A 25,595-nucleotide genomic window follows, 5' to 3' on the forward strand; every position below is an offset into this window, starting at 1 on the left:
AAAAACTTTTAGTGGCTCCCTGCTGTCCCAGGATAAAATCTGACAATGTATGGATGTGTAGAAAGGCCCCTGTGATCAAGACTCTTGAATTCCTTGTTGGCCTTCATTCTCTCTGTGTCGCTAAATGATTACCATATTCGCCCCTCTCCCTATGCTGCTCTGTCCTGCCTCATGATGACAGTTCAGACCCACAGGACCCCGAATTTTTTTTTTTTAATTAGGTATTTAGCTCATTTACATTTCCAATGCTATACCAAAAGTCCCCCTTACCCACCCACCCCCACTCCCCTACCCACCCACTCCCCCTCTTTGGCCCTGGCATTCCCCTGTACCGGGGCACACAAAGTCTGCGTGTCCAATGGGCCTCTCTTTCCAGTGATGGCCGACTAGGCCATCTTTTGATACATATGCAGCTAGAGTCAAGAGCTCCGGGGTACTGGTTAGTTCATAATGTTGTTCCACCTATAGGGTTGAAGATCCCTTTAGCTCCTTGGGTACTTTCTCTAGCTCCTCCATTGGGAGCCCTGTGATCCATCCATTAGCTGACTGTGAGCATCCACTTCTGTGTTTGCTAGGCCCCGGCATAGTCTCACAAGAGACAGCTACATCTGGGTCCTTTCAGTAAAATCTTGCTAGTGTATGCAATGGTGTCAGCATTTGGAAGCTGATTATGGGGTGGATCCCTGGATATGGCAGTCTCTACATGGTCCATCCTTTCATCTCAGCTCCATACTTTGTTTCTGTAACTCCTTCCATGGGTGTTTTGTTCCCACTTCTAAGGAGGGGCATAGTGTCCACACTTCAGTCTTCATTTTTCTTGAGTTTCATGTGTTTAGGAAATTGTATCTTATATCGTGGGTATCCTAGGTTTTGGGCTAGTATCCACTTATCAGTGAGTACATATTGTGTGAGTTCCTTTGTGATTGTGTTACCTCACTCAGGATGATGCTCTCCAGGTCCATCCATTTGGCTAGGAATTTCATAAATTCATTCTTTTTAATAGCTGAGTAGTACTCCATTGTGTAGATGTACCACATTTTCTGTATCCATTCCTCTGTTGAGGGGCATCTGGGTTCTTTCCAGCTTCTGGCTATTATAAATAAGGCTGCTATGAACATAGTGGAGCATGTGTCCTTCTTACCAGTTGGGGCTTCTTCTGGATATATGCCCAGGAGAGGTATTGCTGGATCCTCCGGTAGTACTATGTCCAATTTTCTGAGGAACCGCCAGACTGATTTCCAGAGTGGTTGTACAAGCCTGCAATCCCACCAACAATGGAGGAGTGTTCCTCTTTCTCCACATCCTCGCCAGCATCTGCTGTCACCTGAATTTTTGATCTTAGCCATTCTCACTGGTGTGAGGTGGAATCTCAGGGTTGTTTTGATTTGCATTTCCCTGATGATTAAGGATGTTGAACATTTTTTCAGGTGCTTCTCTGCCATTCGGTATTCCTCAGGTGAGAATTCTTTGTTCAGTTCTGAGCCCCATTTTTTAAGGGGGTTATTTGATTTTCTGAGGTCCACCTTCTTGAGTTCTTTATATATGTTGGATATTAGTCCCCTATCTGATTTAGGATAGGTAAAGATCCTTTCCCAGTCTGTTGGTGGACCCCGAATTTTAAATGTGTCCCAGCAGGAGAAGACTGTGCCAAGTTGCTTACAAAAATAATTTTTATCAATAAAGCATGTGATCTCTTTATAATAATGAAAAAGTACAAATTTTTGTATTAGAGATCATTTTCGATATTTCTAGTATTTTAAAAACAAAATATTTTAAACAGTGGCTCTCTGACTATTGTTTCAGTTATTGAGACAAAACTGTCTACTTTGGTGTACATTGCCTGGATCTTGGCTCTTGACCTACGTTTGGGTTATGCAGAAGGTCATCTTTTGATGCAAACATGTAAATACTCATCAAAAGTTGCAAATAATCAGGAAACAGACTTCATATCATTGGGCATCTGCTATGTATAATGGATAATGTTGATTATCAAATTGTTCTGATTGATAATCAACTAAGAGGTTAGTCTCTGGGTAGATCTTAGAGAGAAATTCCAGGGAGAACTAATTGATAGTATAAAACCTCCTCCAGAGGGGATATTGAAGCTTATGGTAGCCCAGATATAGAGGTCAGAGTGGAGGAAAAAGAAATGATACTTTCCTGCCAGTTTTTATTTCTTCCTAGTGATTGTATCTATCCAATTGTGGTGGCTGTTGCTACCAGACTCCAGCATCGTCTAGTTCCTGCATAGGTTTAGAGACAAGTAGATTACTAAGAAGCCTCTAGGACCTTAGCAGCACATTGGTGTTACTAAGATTAATGTTACCAAATAAACAGCAGGGAGGATGACTCAATGCTACTTCCAAGTCTCTCCAAAACCTACGTCATTTTTGCTTCAAGATTATTCCCATTTAAAAGGAGTTATATGTGAGTCAACTATTAAAGAAAAATCATTTTTCTACTCCTTCACTTAAGATTTCAATCACAGGAAGTAAGTTTTTTTTTTTTATAGATTTTCATGACTTGCTTATACATAGGGATTCACTACTGCTAGCTGTTCATGTTACAGTTTTTAGTAACTGAAGGCAGCATTCAGAGAATCACTTTGCACTTGGCAGTTTACAATAAAACATATCATAAGAATATAATGCATGGGGCTGGTGAGATGGCTCAGTGGGTAAGAGCACCCGACTGCTCTTCCGAAGGTCTGAAGTTCAAATCCCAGCAACCACATGGTGGCTCACAACCACCTGTAATGAGATCTGGTGCCCTCTTCTGGTGCGTCTGAAGACAGCTACAGTGTACTTACATATAATAAATAAATAAATAAATCTTTAAAAAAAAAAAAAAGAATATAATGCATGGACAGATGAATCAACACTCAGAGACAAATGAAGAGCTGGATGGGCTCTCTTGCTGTGGAATTTGGGTGCAACTTCCACACTCCCTGCATGCAGATAATAACCAAGAGGGTCTCCAAATGGACAGATTTTGTGGAGACTCCATAGTGTGGTTGTGATCAACAGTTAGCTCAGTTTCTGTCTCCATTCTCTTCCCAAGTACATGAAGGAACATAGAATTCCAGGCTTCTAACCATGTTCTGCTCTTCCTAGTGGTCGGTTTTCTTCCTGTAGCTGTCCATGAATGGCTCGAATAGACTAGAAGATATACTTGCCTTCCAGAAAATCCCAATGGGTTCAACAGTTCTGTGTAGGATTCTCCCTTCATTACTATTACCCAGGATATTACCAGAGTCTTAGTGACTCTGTGTTAAGGGGTAGGATCAGGACCAGGTGCATTATTTCCTATTCTGTTACAAAATGATAAATGTTTTGTTACAGTTTCAAATTCTATAAAAACTTGAAATGACAGAGTTGGAAATGGTTGATCAGTTTCTCTTCTTTTATTAACCCCATACTTTGTACAGCAGATCAGTGCTGCTGGGGTTGGAGGTCATGAGTTAGTACCCAGCTAGCTGTAAAACACAACATATGCCCCTATCTTGCTCTGTCTCCCCTTCCCTGGAAGTTGTTGGTCACCAACACATGAAGGGGAGAGGAGCAGAGGACTGGGTTCAGAGGACCATGAGTATGACAGAATGACTTGCAGGTACAGCACCAGTAAAAACAGCTCAACTTTATTGGGGTGAACAAAGGGTCATATAGACCTTGGGAAGTGAGTGGGGGTTTTCAGCGTTGGTGTGCATTATTGGCTGGGGCTTAGGTGCCAGGGATGATTCATTTCCATGAAGAGGAATTCCAAGAACATGCTGGGCCGGTTCTTATGGGTGGGGTTGAACCTGTAATTTGTCCAAAAACTACATGAGTTGTGTGTGTGTGTGTGTGTGTGTGTGTGTGTGTGTGTGTGTGTGTGTGTGGTGAGGGGTAGAGGTCATGGGCTGGAGCATGTAGGCTAAGAGCAGGGAGAGAGCTGTCTTACCCCTGGTGGTTTCAGGATGAAGTTTTTCAGAGGTTTGAGCATGTCTCACTCTTGCTCCAGGGTAGCTTCTCTGGTTGCATGTGCCCACATTTTTTCCCTTATAAAGTTTAAGTGTTGCTTTGGGGACAAACATATTAATTTTAGGTAGCCCAGGAAATCTTGATAAGAAACAGATATTTTCTTAGCTTATTTAGCAATTATGAAGGTCTCGTGGCAACTCCAAATTATAAGTTATCTTGTAGCTCTTCTCCAGTAAAATTTGAGACAATGACTTCATCAAGAAAGTTGGAAAAATCAACACAGAACTACATTCTAGTACATTCAAGGGGGCAAAAGAATTGAATTGTGAAGCAGAAGTCATTTGTAAGTGATGTGAAACCTTACCCCAAAGTCCAGTCAATGCTTGTTCTCTGGAGAACATGCACTTAGAGTTTCTAGGTCCTTGATAATACTGGAAGACAATAAACCATGTAGACGTAACTGCCTAAAGCATAAATGATTACATTATGTAGGAGGCTGTAGCCTCCTGCTTAGGCTGCCCAAGCCACACCTTAAAGATGGCGCCTGCCGGATGCAGAGCTGGTGGTGTAAACAAGTCCATATTTGGTGGAGACGCACCCCTGCCGCCCTGATTGGCTGAAGCCTCGTGCCTGGTGAGGTGATGTGGCCTGCCGTGAGTGGATGGGGGCTGAGAGTATATAAGAATGAGAGGCCCGGGGTTCGGGGGAGAGAGATGAAGAGAGAGAGATGAGGGAGAGAGATGAAGAGGGAGAGAGATGAAGACTGAAGATTGCTGAATAAACTGGTGAAAGAAGAACTGGTGGTCGCGTAGTTCTTGCTGGTCGAGGGCGGATGCGACAACATTATATTAAAACCTCATTAATATGGCCATCTTCTGTACTCAGAAAAGACTTTCCATGGAGGAATTGGAACACCAACCCAGCCACAAAACCATCAACCCACAATTTGTCCTTCCTACAAGATGTGCAGGAGTAAAGATGGAGCAGAAATTAAGAGAATGGCCCACCTTGAGACTCATATCATGAGACAGAGCCTACCCTGACACTATTTATGGCATTCTGATATACTTACAAACAGAAGTCTAGCATAAATGTCATCAGAGAGGCTTTACCCAGCAACTGATTGAAACAAATGAAGTGACTTACATTCAAACAATAAATGGAACTTGGGGACTCTTGTGGAAGATGGAGAGGAAGGATTCAAGGAGCAAGAGAGGTCAAGGAAACCAAAAAAAAAAAAAAAAAACCCACAGAATCAAATAACCTGGGCCTATAGAAGCCCAACAGAGACTGAACACCCAACCAGAAAGCACACATGAGACGGACCTAGGCCTTCTGCACATATGTAGCAGTTGTGCATCTCGGTCTTCATTTGAGACTCCTAACAGCAGGATCAGGGGCTGTCTCTGACTCTGTTGCCTGCCTTAGGATCACTTTCCCCTAACTGCACTGCCTTGTCTTGCCTCAATTGGAGAAGATGCACTAGTCCTATCACAACCTGATATGCCAAGGAACCAAGGAAGGTTGAGATCCATGGGAGGCCTTTTTTTTTTTTTTTTTGAGGAGAAACAGAGAGGGTATTGGAGAGGAGAGTAGGTGAGAAGGAGGGATTGAGAGGAGAGAAGGGAGGAGAAGCTGTAGTCGAGATATAGAACAAATAAACAAATTAATGATGATGATGATAATACCTTATGCATAACTGCTTTTGAAGCCCTTTGGGGATAGAGTAGTCCTGTCAAGAAACACTATTGAGAAAGTTGGATGTCCACATGCAAAAGAATGAAATCAAATCCTTATCTAATACCATGTGATAAAATACCTTTCATAAGTAACTACAGGTTGAAAGGATTAGTTGAGCACGTGGTTTTAAGGGTTTTAGCCTGTGGCTACTTGAAGTCAAACCTGATAGAAAATTGTGAAACAAAGGGGCTTTCCTCATGGCGCCTTGGACAGGAAGGGGCCAAGTCCCGCCAGGCTTTTTAAGGGTATGTTTTCAGTCACATACCTGGGGCCACTTTCTAAAGTTCCTACCACTTCTCAGCTGTGTCACCACTCGTGGACCAAGCCTTCAACATGTGAGGCTGTGGGAGCCTTCCAGATCGCATTACAACATACCACATACAGTAATCAAGACCTGTCCTATATGTAAGCTCTGAAAGCATGAGAAGCAAAATAAGAGCGTTTGTAAATATTCACATTGGCAATGATTTGAGGGAGGTTGTTTACGTTTTGTTGTTTGTTGTTGTTTGTTGTTTGTTGTTTATTTTACTACCACACCAAATCTCAGGCAACAAGAGTAAAAATAAACATGTGGGGGCATTTTAAATTAAAAACTTATGCACAGCAAAAAAATAATAATGAACAAAGTGAAAATTGCAAACAATGGGTTTAGAGAAATATTTATATGTCATGTATCATAAAATACATAGGACAGTCATATAATTCAAAGTGAGAATATACAGCCAGCCTTGAAGATTTGTGATTATCCTCACAAAACCCAGAAGACGCGACCAAGAGGGTTGTCATGAGTTCAAAGTCAGCCGGAGTTAAACAGTGAACTCTAGGCTATCTTTGGGCTGTAGAATGAGAGATCCTGTCTCTGAAATAAAATAATAAATAAATAATAATCAAGTAAACAAATAAAAAAGCAAACCCCACATAAGCTAGTAAAACAGAAATGAATAAGAAATTTAAGTAATCAAGGTCAATAGATGTGTGAAAAGGTATATGGATATAGGTAAATATAAATTATATGATACTATACACATACTAATCTGGTGAGTCTACTTATTCATTAGTAGAAGTTTATTCAACCAAAAAAGTACAGAAACAAAATGGCATTATATTGGTCATCTTTCTTACTGCTTTGACAAAACACCAGACAGAAGTAACTTAAGAAAAGAAAGGTTTATTTGACTCAAAGTTTAAGAGGATACAGCTCATGACAGGCAGACAAGGAGCCAGAACCTGGGTGAACAGTGACATTGTGTCCACAGTCAAAAAAGAGAGAGAAAGATGAATGCTGGTGCTCTCTTGTTCCCTCCGTCGTTTTTATTCTGTCAAGGAAATTTTTATTCTTTTTGTTCTGCCCATGGGATATTGGTACCCAAGTTCAGAGTAGGTCTTCTTCCTTCAACCTCTCTAGAAACAACTATGTAGACATAACTAAAGGTTAGTCTCGTGGGTGATGCTAAATGCAGTCAAGATGATAATGAATATTAACAATCATAGACACAAAAGGTATTAATTTGATATTAATTTTAAAGCATGTAGTTTCTATACATAGACATTGCTCAGCATGGAGCATCCTCAACAGGTTATATCTGAAAGTTCTTGGTAAGAGGTAAGAATACTGAATATCTTTTATAACCTTACAGCCCATTATACAGCTTTATTATTTAATGTGCTTTAAAACACTAGTTTTTCCTTTATTTTGTACTTAAAGAATTTTTATATATCATATTTTCATCACAATGTGAATAAAAGATGATCATTACTCCCCAGAAATTTAAAAAATAAAACCTAGTAAGAAAAATTGATCAAGAGAAAAATTCATAGTCTAAGGAATGGCTCTCCCCTGTTCAATGATCTGCCGCTTTCTTAGTCTATTTTCCATTACTATAATAAAATACCCGAGGCAGAACACTGAGTGATGAAAAGGAATTCCATTGGCGCACAGTTCTGCAGGTTCCTATGCATAGTGACAACATATTCTTCATTCTAGTGATAGTTTCAAGGCAGATAGCATCACATCACATCACATGATGGACATGGGAGGAAGTGATCATATAGCTGGACAGAAAGCCAGAGACAGACTGAGGGACTGACCATTTACACATTCTGAATGAAGTTCCCTCAGATGTAAGGATATCCCACTGGCCCGATTTCTTAAAAGTCCTACCACCTCTTAACATTGCCACATTGACAATGAAAGTTTCAACACATGGACATCTGGAGACAAACAATAGCACCTTTTTCACCGTCTAAAATCTGTGCACATTTTCAAATGCATCCATTTATTGTATTGTATGTACAAACAGTGTCTATTTCCTATTCAGCTTTTATGAATATTAATAAGCTTGTTTGCATTGTTTAGTTAAAGTAAGTTAGCAAGGCATAGCTGCATGATGGCAGACATGCTATACCCATGGTCCAGGCCTCTCACAAATTCTCTAATTAAAATAAATGTTTGAAGTTCATTATATTTGGGACAATGAGGAAACATTACTCCAGGTGGTCTGTCCTCTGTTACTTTTTCCTATCCCTTCTCTTTCAACTGACAGTGTTTTTGGAAAGAAAGAAAAATTAATATTATTGTCCTGAACCAATGACTATTACATGTGGAAATTAAGATTTTCAGAAAAAAATAACATTGTCAAATTAATTTTTCTATTTTATATTTGCTTGTTCCCTTCCAATAAAGTGGTTGATTCCAAGAAGGCTACAAATTACTGTTCCCAGGTATTCAAAGCGAAGACATTCATTGCATGTATTCCTCAAGTGCTGTCAAATCTAGATTAGAGAAAGGAGAAAATAAATGAATAACATACACACACAATTGAATTATCTAATCATATACAAACTAGACTGAGCAATCTCAGCTAGCAAGAGTGGAGCCTCAACTTAGATTTTCTCTACTTCAATTCTTCCCTACCGCTCCCCCCAACCCCTGGCAGTTTTCAGTTGCTCTTTTCTCTGAAGCTAGGAAGGTTTTAGCCTTGAAAGCTCACCATGGAAATTGGCAAATTACCATTTTATAACTTTACTTTTTAATCAGCATCATGCCAGGAGTACAGCCTAGAGTAGTGGTTCTCAAACTTCCTAATGCTGCAACCCTTTAATACAGCTCTTTATGTTGTGGTGACCCCAGCCATAAAATTATTTCCATTGGCTACTTTATAACTATAATTTTGCTACCATTATGAATGGTAATGTAAATATCTGATATGCAACCCTTGTGAAATGGTCTTTTGGTCCCCTAAAAGGGTCACAACCCGCAGGTTGAAAACTGCTGGCCTAGAGGGAAACACGGTTGTAGTTTCCATGCCTTAACTCTCTAAAGTTAATTAATTCATGTATCATTAGCATGAATGAAAAGTTTCCATCCAGCAGCAGAGAGAACACATGTATTCTGGTTACTTCTAACTATTAACTTAACACAACCTACTTGACTTGAGAAAAGAGCCTCAGTTGAACTGAGTATGACAATAGAAAATTGTCATAAATGTTAATTGAGTTGAGAAGACCCAATCCACTGTGGACATCAACATTTCCTAGGCAGGGGAGCCCTGGCTATGTAAAGAGCAGGAAGAAGCTAGCTAAAGGAAGAAAGGATGCATTTGTTCTTTCTGCACTATACTGTGGATGCAGTGTGACTAGTTGCTTGAGTTCCTGTCTTGATTTCCTCTCTGTGATAGACTGTAACCTAGAATTTTAGGCTAAATAAACCCTTTCTCTCCTATATTGCCTTCAGCTCTGGTTTTCACAGGAGATTTTACTATAGCAACATAAATCAAACTACAACAGTTTGCTACCTGCTTTGGTACTAGGATGTCTGTCATAGGTATGCAGAACATTTACAGTGGGGCTACAGTAGAGATACAGGATGCCTGTGTTGAACTTCATGAACAAGGGCTATTCTAACAATGTCTAGTAGATGAACAGCCCCCACAGCCGAACACTTTAAATTCAAGGAGGAGCAGGTGAAAAGAAATTGATTTATGATGTAAAAAGCAGCACAACTTGAGAAGAATGAAATGTGCCAAGGAGGAGAGCACCTAATCGAATCTATCCTTGCACAGGACAAAATGCATGTGGGAGGGCTCAGTGCAGATGTCTGTTGAACTGAACTCAGTGACTTCCCCCCAGTTCCTTAGACCTTCATTACTGATTGTAAGAAGAGATTAATGAGTCATTCTTTTTTGTCAAATAAAGCTATACTTGTTATTGATATTCTTGACGTCCACAAAGATAGTGTGTCAAGGGAAAGTAAATGAACATGAGTGATTCTTGATTCTTGATCTTAATAACTACATATATATGTCTCATGGTGTCTTAGATACATTTATGTGAAAAGGACAGAGTTGCAATGTCTCTAACACACAGGTACAGAATTCTCTGCTGTAAAAATTCTTTCAAGCAATGATGAAGAAAACATCACTGGGCTGACGAATATGTAGGCAGCATCTGCTATTTTGAAGGCATTGGGGTGGGTGTGGTTCTTGCTTTGCAGATCTTCATATATGAGAGTGTGTACATGAAAATTGGTAAGCAGGAAACAAGGAAAACGGAGAGACAATAGGAGAAGAAGAGGGGAAGGAAAGGGAGAGGTCAAAGTATGTACATACACCATCCGACGAGAGCTCTTTTCCCATAAACGAGGATGTCAGTGGAGGATATACATGCAGTCTTGATCTATTTGCTTTTATGAAAGAACAAAGGAAGAGCGCAGAGCAGTGGGGAGATGCCTGAAAACTAACTTGGGAAACTAACTACAACATATCAAATCACATAGAGCCTCTTCCAGGAAGGCTGACCACACCCCATACCTCTCCCAGTCTGGAAAAACTTCCTTTCCCATGTTCACTTGGGCTAATTACTAGATCTATACTTGTATTTACCACATAGAAAACATTTTAATCTGCCTATTACTTGCATGTGACTACTATTACACTCTGAAATATTAAGACTGTCCACACGCCTTGGTTTTGTGACCTTGGGACCTATGGAAGAACCTTATTTTAATGACTGTTCAGATAAACTGTACTGGTACAGAGCATAGTTAGCAGTCAAGTTTTGGTAGGTTAACTGATGCTACAAATCAAGAGGTAACACTCACAGGCAAAGTATTACCCAAAGAGGTCACATGACTGATGACCTGCAGGAACTAGGATTCAGAAGGCCTAAAGCTTGAGATAGAAGATATAGCTCCTCCTTGACTTTCATGCCTAGAGGCCCTACCCTTAATGCCACTTTTAAAAAGTATGTGTCTCTAGTTACAATATGTAGCAGAGGATGGCCTAGTTGGCTATCAATGGGAGGAGAGGCCCTTGGTCTTGTGAAGATCATATGCTCCAGTACAGGGGAATGCCAGGGCTAGGAAGCAGGAGTGGGTGGGTTGGGGAGCACGGCAGAGGCGGGTATAGGGGGCTTTGGGGATAGCATTTGAACTGTAAATGAAGAAAATAATCTAATTTTAAAAAAAGAAAAAAAAAGTATGCCTTCACCACAGAAGTTTTACACATAATGGACAACCTATTCACTATACATTTGATTTTTAAACAGGGGCAGTTTATATATGCCTCACTCTCTGACAAGCCTTAACAATATTATTACTTCTAAAATTTGGGTTTTAAAATGAAGTTTTGGGTAAAAATTATTGTTGTTTGTTTCTTTATTTTAGTGTCATCGGGCCATACAAAGCTGGGCCATCATGGAACATGACAAGATGACAGTGTGGATAGAATGTAAAAATTAGAGATAAGGAACAGCACTGAGAATCAGGGCCTTATAGACAGGAAGTAAACCAGCTGATTTATTGTAAACTCACTGCAGATGTGGTTGCCTGCACAAGATCTGTGTGAGACTGGGTTCGTCAACATTCCTTCAGGGGAGGGAAAAGGGCTCCTGAGGCCACACTTTTCCCTGAGGGACTATTGACAATGAATGTTGGTTAGGAGAAGGGTGTCACTTTCTTCATTGGTATAGCCACTGATAAGTCACTCATGTTTCGGTAAATAACCTCCCACTTGTGCTCATTTAGACTTAGCTGGTCTCAAATACAATCATATGTATGTATACATATAGACATATAGACATACATATAGACATACATACATGTACATGAGTGTATACACATATATATATATATATGTATATGGGACATCAGGCAGTTCTAGGCTATCAGAAATGATCCCAGCATTTCCTAAAATGCTAAAAGCCCTAGGTTTGAATATCAGGAACACCAAAATAAAAGGGAGAGAGAAGGTAGCTTGAAGTGTATCCTAGGTATGTAGAGCTTCCTTACAAATGCACAAAGCCTGCATTTGATCTCTAAAATAAAGCAACAAAAACAATTTGGTAAGAAGGAAGGCTTAGCAGCAGAAGAAAAGGAGGTGACATGGGATAAAAATGGGTAAAAGTGACCAAAATTCATATATATGAAACTCAAAATAAAGATTAATTCAAAATACTTAAATCAGTTTTGAAAAACTGTAGATAGGTCTGGAAAAGGCAAGCCTGTGAGCCTCCACTGAGATATAAAATGATTTAGAATATGGCTAGGACATAATTAGTTATTTTAGATGAGTTCTAAGCAAATGTATTTAACAAGGGCTTAAGAACAAGGATTTGGGTGGTGATCCCAACACCAAATTATCTATTAAATTCTACAAATCTCAGTTGCATCAATGTCTGTCCCCAGAAACCTGAACAGCTAGAAATTATTGGAAATGTCACTCAAAATGCCAGTAAATTCATATACTCTTAGAGTCGTAAACCAAACAAATCTTCATTCACTCTACTGTGATTTCAGAATCAGGTCCAAGGTTTCATAAACAAGGATGCAGAAAGTCAAGTGTAAAGGCCAACAAACTGATTTGACTTGCAGAACATGCTCTATCTCCAAGCCCACTGGAGCTGGTTTTAACAACTACAGTGAAATTAAGGTCATCAACACAGACTGTCTTGCAATAAGATGGCACTGAAAAGCCTGCTTTAAATTCTGTGGGTGTCTCTCAGACCCTGAGAGTCCTCTGGAATCCTCATTAGGGAGGGGAGAGAAATTGTGGTTTGAAACAGATCATTTGCCAGGCATTTGAGAAGCTGTACTACAAAGACATCATAATATAATATATTTTGAAAGTACAATACTATGAATCTATAATGGCACTTCTAAAAATAATTGAGGACACTAATTTTCCTTTTGTTTCCAATGTCTTGGGGTCCTAAAATATAATTCTACATATTTTGAGAATAAAGCCTAATTCTATGACTGCTACTAGGTTTTAGCATTAAAGGAAAAATATTCTTCATATGATCATGGGAACTGTTCCTCCATGTAGCTCTTACTTAGCAGAAGTACCATTTCTTACTTAGCAGAAACCTACAAAATGCTAGATTCTGTCCTCTTTGATAAGACAGTGATAACACCAGAGGTAGTACTTACCTAGCACAGGAGGTGGCTTTGAAATAGCGGGCAAGGTTGAGAAACAGTGATTTCACAACATCTTGAGTAGAAAAGAGAAAAATATACATATATATTATTTTAAATACTGTAACTTGAGTTAATTCCAAGAATTAGAGCAGCGATCTGGGGAAAGTTACTCACAAGCTATTGTGATCAGCAATGCACATGTAAAGATGCTGGCTAATTCTCCTCCCACAAACCACCTGAAAGAAGAAGATCATGTCATTTTAGCATATTAACCCTGAATTTCCAGCACATGCAGTGTTCTTTTAGACTAAGAGTAGACTCTGAATGTCAAGCTTTACTATATAGCTCCAAAATAAAAAATAGTGTGATTCAGCAAAAGGCTAGGCAGATGGGGCAACAAAAGATACTGGAGAACCTTAAACCAGAACCACGAATATATGCCAAACAGATTTGGTTTTTTGAAAAATGATTTATTTTTACTTTAAATTTTATGTATACGCCTGTTGTGTAGGAAAGACAGTTTATTCAGGTGAGTGCAGTGCTCACAGAGGTCGAGACCAGATTACCCTGCAGCTGAACTTAAAGGCTGTTATGAGCCACCTGAGGTGGATTCTGGGATTTGAACTTGGGACCTATGTAAGAGCATTCATTCTTAAATGCCTTCTCTCTAGCTCTGTAAATTGATTTCTAAAAGGAATGTAAAAGCCACTCAATGGAAAAATACCTTTTGACAAATGGTCTTGAAACAATTGACTATTTGAAAGCAGAAGAGTGAATTCTCATATACATTTTATCTTACATCATATATATTTATCTTACCTAACATTGAAGTTAACATGAGTCAGTGGCTATATTATAAACCATAAAGTATAAAACTTCCAGAAGACATCATGGATGAAACCTGTATGACCTTGTGTTTGGCCATGAATTGCTAAGTACAGTATGAAGGGTAGAGTCTCTGCAAGAAAAAGATTAATAATTGAACATTCTGAAGATTAAAGAAAAAAGTTTTCTCTGGGGAGGATACTGTTAGGAGGATAAAAAGGCAATGCGAAGTCAGAAGAAAATATCTGCAAATCTCAAATCTACTAAAGGAATCCTATCTATATTATGAACAACCAAACTTCACCAATAAGGGTGCTGAAAATAACAATGTAAATGGCATAGATGTATGCAAATGCCACAATGAAACCCATTATTTCATATAATAATTTAAAAATATAAAACATCAACCAGAAGACAAATAACCTTCAAAATGGGTGGAAAATGTGAACACATGACACATCTCAGCCAAGAAAATAAATGCTGCGTGTGAAGATAAGTATTTAAAGCAATGTAGAACATCATTTGTCATTAGACAGTGCAAGCCAACATGCTGAGAAATGGCTGTCCATGTATCAGAATGATTGCTCCAAGTTCTCTACTGGCAATGGTCATATATTTATCAGAAATGTTGAGCCTGTTAATGGTCATAACAAACAACAGAGAAGCTACAGGGCCATCATTGTTCATGGGAAGGAAAATGGTGAAAATATTTTTGGAACACAGTTTGGCACTTTCTTCCCAATTAAAGGCAGACTTATTGTCTCATTCTCCAATTTCATTCACTGGTGGATAGACAACTCAGTACAAGCCTTTTGTCTTTGTATAAATTTTATTAAAGATTGTCAAAAATTAAAGCAAACAAGATGTTGTCTGACCAGTGAATATTTTAAGTTCACTCCAGATATCTGTCATTTTTCACTCAAAAACTCAAACGTAGTGAGCTGTTCAGATTCTGTGGTTGTTGGTAACTAGCTTTAATCGGTGTTGTTTCAATTTTTTAAAATATCATTTGAGACTTGCCTTGTGTAATAATAGATTGTCAGTTTTAGAGAAAGTCCAATGAGCTCCTGAAAAAAAGATATATTCGTTAGGATGTGGATGAGATAGATAATCTGTGAATGTTAGGTCCATGTGACTTGTGTTATTTAACAAAGAGCTGCTCAGACCCCCTATTGCTCTTTGATGAATTCTAATACATTTTACCTCTGTCTCTTTGTCTCTGTCTCTCTGTCTCTGGCTCTGTCTCTCTTACCCTGACATATAAATTCTGACTTGGTTGTGCTTGCTCTTCTCATTCATGGGATGACACAGAGGGAGCTTCTCTAGCATTCGCTTCCTCAGACAGAGCTCCTTCTGAACTAACATTTACAGAACATTCCACCCCCCCTACAGAAAATGTCTTCTCCTTGAGCTTTCTCCAAAAGTAACAACATATTAGTACACAAAACAAGTCTCAAAAGATATTTTTAAGAATTATTTTTTAAAAAAGATATGTGTGAAAATTTAAAAATTAAAATGATATTTTTAAAAACTTAAAATATTCTTTTAAAATTGAAATAGAAGTCAGTATTCTATCTGATCACCAAAGATGAATGCTAAGTTATCAACAATAGAATCAGGAGAAAGTATTGAATTGAATCCTACAACTTCTGCACATTTATATCGGGACAAAAATTCGGTGGAAATTACTGAAAATCAAGTTCATAGCTGTCAGAGAGGAAGCCTGTGAATAATCGAGGTGACAGGAAAACTGGGATTGAGTCATGTTGCATTGGGTTAGTTAGATATACCAATGTTAACACATTTGGGTTACTTTATGTGTATATAGATACATAATTTCCACATGGTTGTGTCAATGTTCTTACATATGCACAAACATTCCTCATTTCTCTCTACAGGCAGACTAGAAGGAATGACATTCCAATACTAATGAGCACACTTGGCACCCAGATCTCCTAATGTTCTACAATAAAAGAACTTTTGAAACTTCAGAGTAATGACTAAACCTAGGGCAGGAAAAACACGATGAGTCTGAGTTATTTGCTCTTTAACTGTTTTATAAAGGACAACTGAAATACTAAGAAACGATGATTTAGAATATATTTTGAAGAAATAAGATTTACTGGTCAGGGAAATAGTATAGTAGCATGAGAGGAACAGAAACCTAAAGTGACTAAAGGTTTATGGTTGAGCTGGACAAAAGAATGCCAACCCTGCAAACAGACCTTATTTCTTCTATTCATGGGACATGTGCATTTTTTTTCAAAATCAGAAGACAATTTATAAATGATGGTGACTTGTTGTCACTGTCAGTTATAAGGTGATCATTTTTACTTGACCATGTCGTCATATGCTTGCTCATTCCTAGTTGCTATGCTGTCAGGATTTCAAGTGAATAGTATACCTCGTTGGTATTATACATTTTGTTTGATTTTAACCACTCTTAAGTAGCTTTTTCTAAGAAAAACAAAAGCCAGGTGCGGTAGTAAATGTCTGTAGTTCTAGCAATTGGGGGATAGAATTAAGAGGGGTAGGAGTACATGTTCAGCCTCAACTACATGGAGGATTAGAGAGCAGCCTGCGAGATAGAAATCACTCTTACAAAGCAAAGTGAAACTAAAGTATAAAGATATATACAACGGCCACAGTAAACAATCTTGAAACTTGCAAGAGTTTCTGGTAGTAATATGGGAAGTATTGAGCAAGTAATTTTTAAAAAGTAAACAATAGCGTTGAATTATAGTCCCAGAGTCTAAAGTAAACTCTGTGAGGTAGGGAGAAATTAAGAGAGAGTAAAGGAATGAATGTGATCAAATTGTGTGATATGCAGTGTGAAATTGACAGAGAAGCAATACTTTAAAGGCCTTGAGTGTATATGGATATGAGTAAATGCTTAAATTTGGATTTTTCAGTTTACTCCTAATGTCCTTTTCTGTTTCAGGATCCTATCTGAAAATATATTCTGTTTAGTTATTCATCATGTTCTCTTAGGATCCTCTGGAATAGGAAAACAAGGTCCTCAATGGCCTTACCACCTTTGAGGCTAGATTCTAATGTGTTGAATGCCCTTCATTTGGCTTTTCTCTTTATTTTTCTCATGGCTAGACTAGGGTTGGCAAGACTATACAGCATGCCGTTCTTACTGCTTCTTGACAAGGGCACAGGCAATAATCTCTCATAACTTTACCAGTGACCATGTTCACCAGAGGGGGCGCCAATCAGCTCTTGCCACTATATTGTACAGACCCCATTTCTACCCACTTCTTCAATCTGCTCTTTGGAAACCAGTTTGGAAACAGCTCACCCCAAAGTAATATGGAGTTTAGTTCTGTTTCTCAAGGCTGGATACATCTACATATGTTAGTCCAAGAAGAATGTTTCACTGGAAGCCCTGTCATATATGACACAGGGTTTCCTGACCTATTTGGAAGTTTGGAACACACTAAGTAAAAAGAGTACTGACTGTGATTGCTCTACATAATTTCTTCCAGCCATTATTGTACTAATGCACATTATCAGTTTCCAATTTGGTGTATTAATGAAGAATGTTACACTCTATTTCTAGCCATAGAGCCTCCTCCTTTTGTTCTTTTTGTCCTATTGTGATCTAAAATGTTCTTCAAACCTCATAATTAAGTGGGAGGCTTGTTTTAAAATACCAACTCTCACTAAGCCTCAATTCATACTTAAGTGAGAATTCTAGAAGAATCTAGAAGAAAAATCAACTTTCCCAAGCAATGTGGAGGTGTTCTACCCCCAGGATGCAGGAATTGAGGCTAAATAGCATTTTGCTACCAGAGTCCAAAGACAGTGAAGCTTATAGGGCTTCACTATTCATTTTCATTTTATCCATTCATTCAGAAATATCAATGAACTCTTGTCATTGAGGATACGGAAGTAAGGGTAATACACTGATGTCGATTCTGGATTGCTCATGTTCTTTAAGAAATACTTTAAACACAAACTCTCTCTCTCTCTCTCTCTCTCTCTCTCTCTCTCTCTCTCTCTGTGTGTGTGTGTGTGTGTGTGTGTGTGTGTGTGTGTGTACAGATCTGTGTATGTGCTCATGAATGTGACAGGACACCTTTCAGGAGTAGATTCTGTCTTCCCGGTGTGGATCCCAGGTATTGAACTCACAACATCAAGCTTGTACTGAAAACACTTTTACTTGCTAAGGCATGCCATTAGCCGATTGCTTACATTCTTAGAATGAGAGCTAGATGACTAACATTTGGATGACTGAACATATCATTATGAAGGGTCCGTAGTAGAAAGTGTTCTGGAGTAACATAAAGCAGGACGTATGTGTGATGAACTGTGCTGTAGGGTCTGTGCATCCTTGCCAGGAAAGCTTTCTCTAACAGAATTTGAAAAGATTCCAGAAAGAAGTAAGCTCACCAGTTATTAGTTTAGGGAAATATTCTTGTGCCAGGAAGAGGGAACAAAGATTCTGAGACATTAACAGGGTTAGTACTGATGGGACTTGAACATTTTTCTATAATTTTGAGAAAAGATGGATGGAGAAGGCATGCCAAGAACATGTAGGATAGGAGGTAGACGTTAACACACATATAGTCAGAACTGAGTGCTGTGTATCCATGCTAAGCTGGCTCCTCTGGAACTGACAGTTATTATGTGAAAGTTGATATGGCAAGGCAATAAATGAAATCAGGATGGTATGAACAAAGGATCTTTACATATGATTGCATGAGAGTTACTATTCAGAAAGACCTTGCGCAGGAACACAAAGTTCCTACAAGGTTGTACACAAAGTACTTCTACATGGACATCTGCCCAACAACTGCCCTTCAACCTCAATATAACATCATTCTTAGTGTCAGTTACTGTAGCCAAAGTTTGTTGTTTCAAAGTACTCACTATAACCCATTTTTTCACTTTATAATCTTACCTTTCCTCAACCTGTTAATCCACTCATGACTGAAGTAATTCATACATTCCCATAGATCACTCTGTTTGTTCCAGATAAATATTGCTATTCTTTAGACTCTAAATTTTAGAGAATATATTTTTTATTTTTCTGTATTTTAGGGTACAAGCTACAATAGGAAAAGTAGAGACTCAATGGGGACTTCAAGTTCTTTGGAATGAACTGAAATGGAAACATGGATTGTGGCTCTCCTTGTCATCACAGCTTAAACAAAATATTTCACATGGTCTAATCTCTAAGCAATGTATGCCAGCTTCTATATGTACTGGAGAGGAGAGAGAAGGTACATGAAGAAAAAAAAAAGCAGTATCATACCAGATAGATGAACAAATTTTAGCTATAGAGCTACCTAAAATGTTTTATGGTAAGAGACAAGAAAATTATCCATCAATTGCTGCTCCCCATTTATTATGAAATGTTATTGTAAGCAAGCAAAACCAAGAATACCTTGTGTATGCAGAAATGACTAAGCACACTGCTAGGAGGATTGCCTGAAAGGAGACCTTATGCATCAAACCAGCTCCTGAAGGAAGAAGAAATCAATCATAGATCATTGCTAATTAAATAACCCTGGAAAACAAACTTCTTCTAAGTCTGTTTCATAGTTTTCAGATGTAGGACATTTTAAGCAATCAATCATCAATAACAAGATAAAAATCATGTCAAGTGTGGCTGAAGCAATGGCTCAATGATTAAGCGTATGCCTACTACCTACATGGTAGTTCACAACTTTAGGTTCAGGGGACCTGATGCCCCTTTATGGCTTCCATGGGCACCTGCACACACATGCTACCTATAAATTCATGCAGACATATACACCTATGCATACATTTTGAACATATTTTTTAAAATCATGTCACATATGGGTCAAATGATTAGAAAACCCTACAGTCAATGAATTAAATGTCCCCTCTCACAGCAAAACAAGAGATTATGCAAGTCAAAATGTTTCAGACTTGCTATTTGCTTTGATATTGGAAGAAGCCCTTGTAGAATTTATGCTAAAGTCAGAACACTAAAAATATGATGATGAATATGATTATGTCAATCACAATAATAAGAATGCCTATCATTTGCAGAGTGTTTTATAATTCACAAATGCTTTTAATACGTTGGCTAATTTAATTATCCTGAAATCATGCAAGGCAGGGGACATAATCTCAGTTTTGCATATGAGTAGACCAAGACTAAGAGACATGGTGCAATAGTTCAATAACAAACAGCTATGAAGTACCAGAGGCAAGGTTTTAAAACCACATCTAGACAGGACATAATGTTTTGTCTGAAATGAGGCATAGAAGGACAATTGCAACTTTGCTTTCTGGAAATCTCTAAAGACCAAGAAGAAAAAGATACATGTATTATGAAGTACTTAATCTTTCAAAATTCTGTAATCAGTGAACTATTTCAATGGGGTCAAATCATGGAAGAAAGAAGCACAAAACACCCAGCACTTGTAATTAGGAGACTCATAAGAATCATACCCTGAGTCTCAGACTAATCACCCGTAAGAAATCAGAGCTGACTTAAAGATGAACACGTGAGGGTTTAAAAATATATTTATGAATAGATCTCAACTTAATCCCCCCCCAACACTACAGAAGCTCAATTTTGCAACAGTTGTTTAAAACTCAGAAAGACTTTATACTGAGAATGTTTTTATTTTTGTGATTTTATCCTGGGAATGAACACAGAGTTAGCTATAAATCTCACTGAATCCCTAGTGTGGGCGGAATTCTGAAGTCTGGCGAGTCAAAGTGGAGCAATAGTAAATTATGTCACTCAGAGTGTGGAAGATTTATGTATACTGTGAATTAAATAAATTATTGTGGGGTTCAGTTGAATGTTAACCATTCATCTAAAGTGTATTTGCATTCTCCATCTCTTCTGATTTCATGTGCAATTAAGGAAAATAACCCCAGCTTGAGACACGACAAAGTTCTCTGGCTATGAACACTGATGGGTCACTGTATGGTCAATTTGGGATCCAAGGATAGCTATGACCTTAGGTTCAGAGAATGCTGAGACATGCAGGCAAGCAGGCAACAGTGGTGCAGCTCATGGGCATAAGAGAGAGGAGTTCTGTGAACCAGAACATTGAAGGCTAGGCTCCCTAGAAGAGGTGGCTGCTGAGACTCAGAAGGTACTGATAGCCTGGTGGTTATCCTCACAGTCAAAGATAGATTTTTCTGCTATTGAAACACATGTACCTGGAACTTAAATACCCTTTAGCACTTGCTGAACAACTGCAGAAGGAATATATTGTGCGGGACACATGACTAAGTCTTTGGAGGAATGCTCAGTGGGACACTATTCAGTAATGGTTTATAGAGGCGAGTAAAACCAGGATCATTTCACTCACTCTCTGCCTCCCACAGTGATAACCTCAGTTGTATTGAGTATTCATGTAGACAGGACACCGTGTACAGTCTTCTAGGCTGTTTTCATTGCAAAGCGAAAACTAGGAAAATCTCTCTGCCCAGGTTCAAGGTTAAATTTTAGAGTTTGTCACCTGCGTGTAGAGCCTAGTACATTTTTTTCCTATGGTGGCTCCTTGTGCTGTAGATTATAGGAGAGGCTCTGAAACATGAAATCTCTGCAAGCTTAGCAGAGCGAGCTCAGCTCTCCTCTGCTGGATGTGAGACATCATGAAAATGTCATTAATCTGCTGCTGACAAGCGAGAGTCATCAGCACACTGGTGAGCTTCTTTCACTCCTCATGCTAGGAAATACCAAGAGCTGCCTTCCTGAGTCATAGCACTAAAAGACGTGGGCTTTTGTTGTTGTTGTTGTATTGCTTTGTTTTGTTTTGGGTTTGTTTGGTGTTTGTTTGATTTTGGTTTTGTTCTTTTGTTTGCTTTGTTTTGTTTTGTTTTTCTTCATTTTTTCTCCTTTTAGAGCATATCAAACACATGCTAATGATCAAACAGTAAATAATAGAGACCTGTCATCCTTCCCCTCAGCTTTATCAAAACCTAATACTTATCAGGCACCAAGGTTCTTAAAAAATAGAACACTGTATACCCAGGGTTGCTGAGGACTCCATGACTAAAATCAAAGGCATTTGCCTCTGTATCTTCTGGACACAACCAGGAGCCCAGGTCCTCCCTTCCTCAAGCAGGTTGATACCAGTTCTTAAGCGTACATTAGTCATGGCTACATCATTCTTACGTGGCAAGAAGGAAGAATAGTTTGGGTGTGGCAAAGATTTAAAAGGACTCACTTGAATGATCCAAACTGTTCTTTTCGAAGTGCCCTGATGCTTTCACCTGAAGTTGAAGAGAGGAACTTTGGGAGCTTTCTCTGAGAGACTGAGGCAGGATGTAGCCAGAAGAGGAGGATTCTGAAGTGTCTGTGACTGGCTTCTGAGACTCCCAGCCATCACTCAGAGAACAGTCTAGATCACTTCCTGGAAAAGCAAAAGAATTTAATCATTCTCTCTCTCTCTCTCTCTCTCTCTCTCTCTCTCTCTCTCTTTCTCTCTCTCTCTCTCTCTCTCTCTCTCTCTCTCTCTCTCTCTGTGTGTGTGTGTCTATAGGCATGTCTTGGGAGACAGCCGTTCTCTATCTATCTATCTATCTATCTATCTATCTATCTATCTATCTATCTATACCTCTGTGTGTATATACATATATCCAATGATGCTGTTGTACTTTTTATTTCTGTTTCTATGATGAAACACTCTGACCAAAAGCAATTTGTCAGAAGAAAAGAACTGTTTATTTGGATTAAAATTCCAGGTTACAGTCCATCATTTTGGGTAAGCCAAGGCAATAAGTCAAGCAGCTAGTCACACAGTACACTCCCAGTCAAGATTAGAGAGGAAAAAGTGCACCAGTCATGATGGCTTGCTTCTGCTCAGTCAGCTTCTTTCCTGCTGATGCTGTTCAGGGGCCCCAGACAAAGCACTGATGCGTTGCATAGTGGGCTATATCTATTAGCAAGCAAGATAATTGCACATAGACATGCCCCACTTGCTCTAGATAATGCCTCACTGAGATCCTCTCTCCTGAGTAACTCTAGGTTGTGTCAAGTTGACAATAGAAACTAACCAACAAAGTTGCCCTGTGTAAGGTTCCCAATAATCAGAACAAAAGCAACATTGCCTACTGCACTAGCGGAGGGGGGTAAGAGGAGCCTGCCTTGTGTTGTTTTAATCTGTCCCCATCCTTTGAGGTATAAACAACATATCTTCAGAACACAAATAAGCAAAGATGAGAAGAATGAGAGTTTGGTAAAGGAACCCAAATATAGTTACGACCAAGTAGCTCAGCAGAATTCAGGGAAAATATAGTTTTACAACAAATGGAGAACAGACCACAGAAAGCATTGGCTTTCCATCAAAAGAGTAGGGGCTTCATTTATAGACGATATACTGTTTCTTAGTAAGAATGTCACCATGTAGATATTCATGTGGTATTTCTTCTGGATAAATCAATGTACAGTTCGATATATAGTAAAATCCAGGTGGCCCTTGAAGAAATCATGAAATGATACTATAACATCATGTAGGCAAGGGCATGGATTATCTCATCTTCAACCTCCAAGTGATGTTAGGTTATGAATAGATTTATTTGAAGGATCTGTGTAAGCATATGAGCCTTACATCTTTACAACATTAGACTTTATAGCAGAGATAACTCCTACTTCTAATTTGCCCATTCACTCATTTGGCATCTATTAGATGTTGCTGTTGAGAAGCAATAGCAGAGTAGACAGGTGTCACCATTTGTTTTGTGAGGATTTTATTCAGGTAAGAGCAGAGTAGCAAAATATGTTATGATAGGTGTTACTATAGAAACTCTCTATAAACCACTTTGAAACACTGAATGAAATCTTGAATAGCAAGTACATGTTTCGTTTTATCATTCAAACAGAATGCTTGGTGCAAATAGTTTCTAATGCATTCCCTTATAATGGTTCATTTGCAAATACATTTTACTTACCCTGGAATTAGCCTACCAATGCCTCTAAATAACACCCAAGTTAAATCTCAAATCCATGCAACACAAAGTTTGAAACATGCTAAGACAACTTCTAGAATCATCAGGTGTCTTCAACATAAAGTCACTATGGGATAATTCTGGCTTGTTGACTTTTGAGCTGAATCTAAAGTTAAAGGACCCTAAACTTCCCAGGCTAGAACTTTGCTGGAAAGGGTGAATGCAATAAGTAAGAATGACTTTCAATTACATTAGTAGTGTTACACCTTGACTAAATAGACCCACTGATTTGATTCATATGGCTTGAGTGTCTGAGGAATTCTCAAGTCTCTGCCTTGGATGGCCTGCATGATATCTACACTCAGCTTAGTTTCCCTACCTTGTCCTTAGGTGAGACTTTGAAACAATGCAGAAAACACTGGCTTGGAGACAAAGACATTCACACAGATCAGGCAGAAGTCCTGCATGGAATGCAGGTTATTTCCTGGACTGACTTAAAAGCTGGCACATATCCAACACACATTCTTTTAAAGCTGCATGCTTAAGCTCAAAAGAAAAGGTCATTCCTAGCAAGCAAGCTGAGGCCACTCACAACCCTAAACAATAACTGTGGTTGACTGATGGAAAGGTGGGACTTAAAAGTCATAATTAAAGGGCTTCAGTTTAGAGGGTTCTATAGGGCGTGGAGAAAGCCCCTTTATTCTTAAAGAGAACAGAAAATTAGAAGCAAGTCCCTGCAGGGATGCAATAGTCTATTCCCTCATGAAAAGCTAAGGAGAGAGAGAGAGAGAGAGAGAGAGAGAGAGAGAGAGAGAGAGAGAGAGAGAGAGAGAGAGAGAGAGAGAAAGTTATAATTTGTACTAATCCAAAGAGTCAATATTTATTACATTAGTACTGACCCTTGATGCTGCCAGGAGCCAGTATAAAGGCTATGTGCAACATCACTCAATGCAAACTACATGGTTTCCTTCAGAGAATGCCCAAGAGAGATGTTCACAACTCTGCATCACAAAGTTAACAGAGAAACCATTTCACATGGGAAATGTACTGGCTAGTTTTGTGTCAACTTGACACAGCTGGAGTTATCACAGAGAAAGCTTCAGTTGAGGAAATGCCTCCATGAGATCCAACTGTAAGGTATTTCCTCAATTAGTGATCAAGGGGAAAAGGCCCCTTGTGGGTGGGACCAACTCTGGCCTGGTAGTCTTGGGTTCTATAAGAGAGCAGGCTGAGCAAGCCAGTAAAGAACATCCCTCCAAGGCCTCTGCATCAGCTCCTGCTTCCTGACCTGCTTAAGTTCCAGTCCTGACTTCCTTGGTGATGAACAGCAGTATGGAAGTGTAAGCCGAATAAACCCTTTCCTCCCCAACTTGCTTCTTGGTCATGATGTTTGTGCAGGAATAGAAACCCTGACTAAGACAGGAAAGGAAAATAAATATGGCTATGAAAGATGGAGAATCCCAGGTAAAAGATGCTCCGAAGATTCATGTGGTCACTGTTTGGAGTTTAGCTTCAACAATCTGACCTGACATTTGGGAAAATTATTATTTGATTAGAAATGTTTTTAAAAGTGATATTGAAAATGAGAAAAAAAAAGATTATCTCCATTCCATCATTTCACACAAAGTAAGTTAGGACCATTTCCCCTTTGAATTGGACATCTAGGGAATTTGCCCTCTATGAAAGAATTTTTTGATCTTTCCCTAGATTCTTCTAGGCTCAATACTTATCACATACTCTAAATCCCCTGAATTCACTGTGGGGAA

At 38.8% G+C, this 25,595-nt stretch overlaps 1 protein-coding gene across 2 annotated transcripts in view; it reads right to left on the bottom strand.

The window, feature by feature from the left end:
- Positions 1-6,748: 6,748 nt before the first annotated feature.
- Tmem71 (transmembrane protein 71) overlaps positions 6,749-25,595 on the bottom strand; it is a 35,025-nt gene continuing 16,178 nt past the window's right edge. Inside the window, exons 6-10 of one of the 2 annotated variants that reach the window (NM_172514.3) lie at positions 22,110-22,295; positions 19,334-19,409; positions 13,288-13,349; positions 13,126-13,186; positions 6,749-8,471 (exon numbers count right to left, since the gene is read on the bottom strand). In NM_172514.3, the coding sequence (NP_766102.1) occupies positions 8,456-8,471; positions 13,126-13,186; positions 13,288-13,349; positions 19,334-19,409; positions 22,110-22,295 (401 nt within the window). In that variant the 3' untranslated portion in view covers positions 6,749-8,455. The other variant, XM_017316534.1, reaches the window with a different exon arrangement.

Source organism: Mus musculus, chromosome 15, assembly GCF_000001635.26.
Source record: "Mus musculus strain C57BL/6J chromosome 15, GRCm38.p6 C57BL/6J".
NCBI lineage: Eukaryota > Metazoa > Chordata > Mammalia > Rodentia > Muridae > Mus > Mus musculus.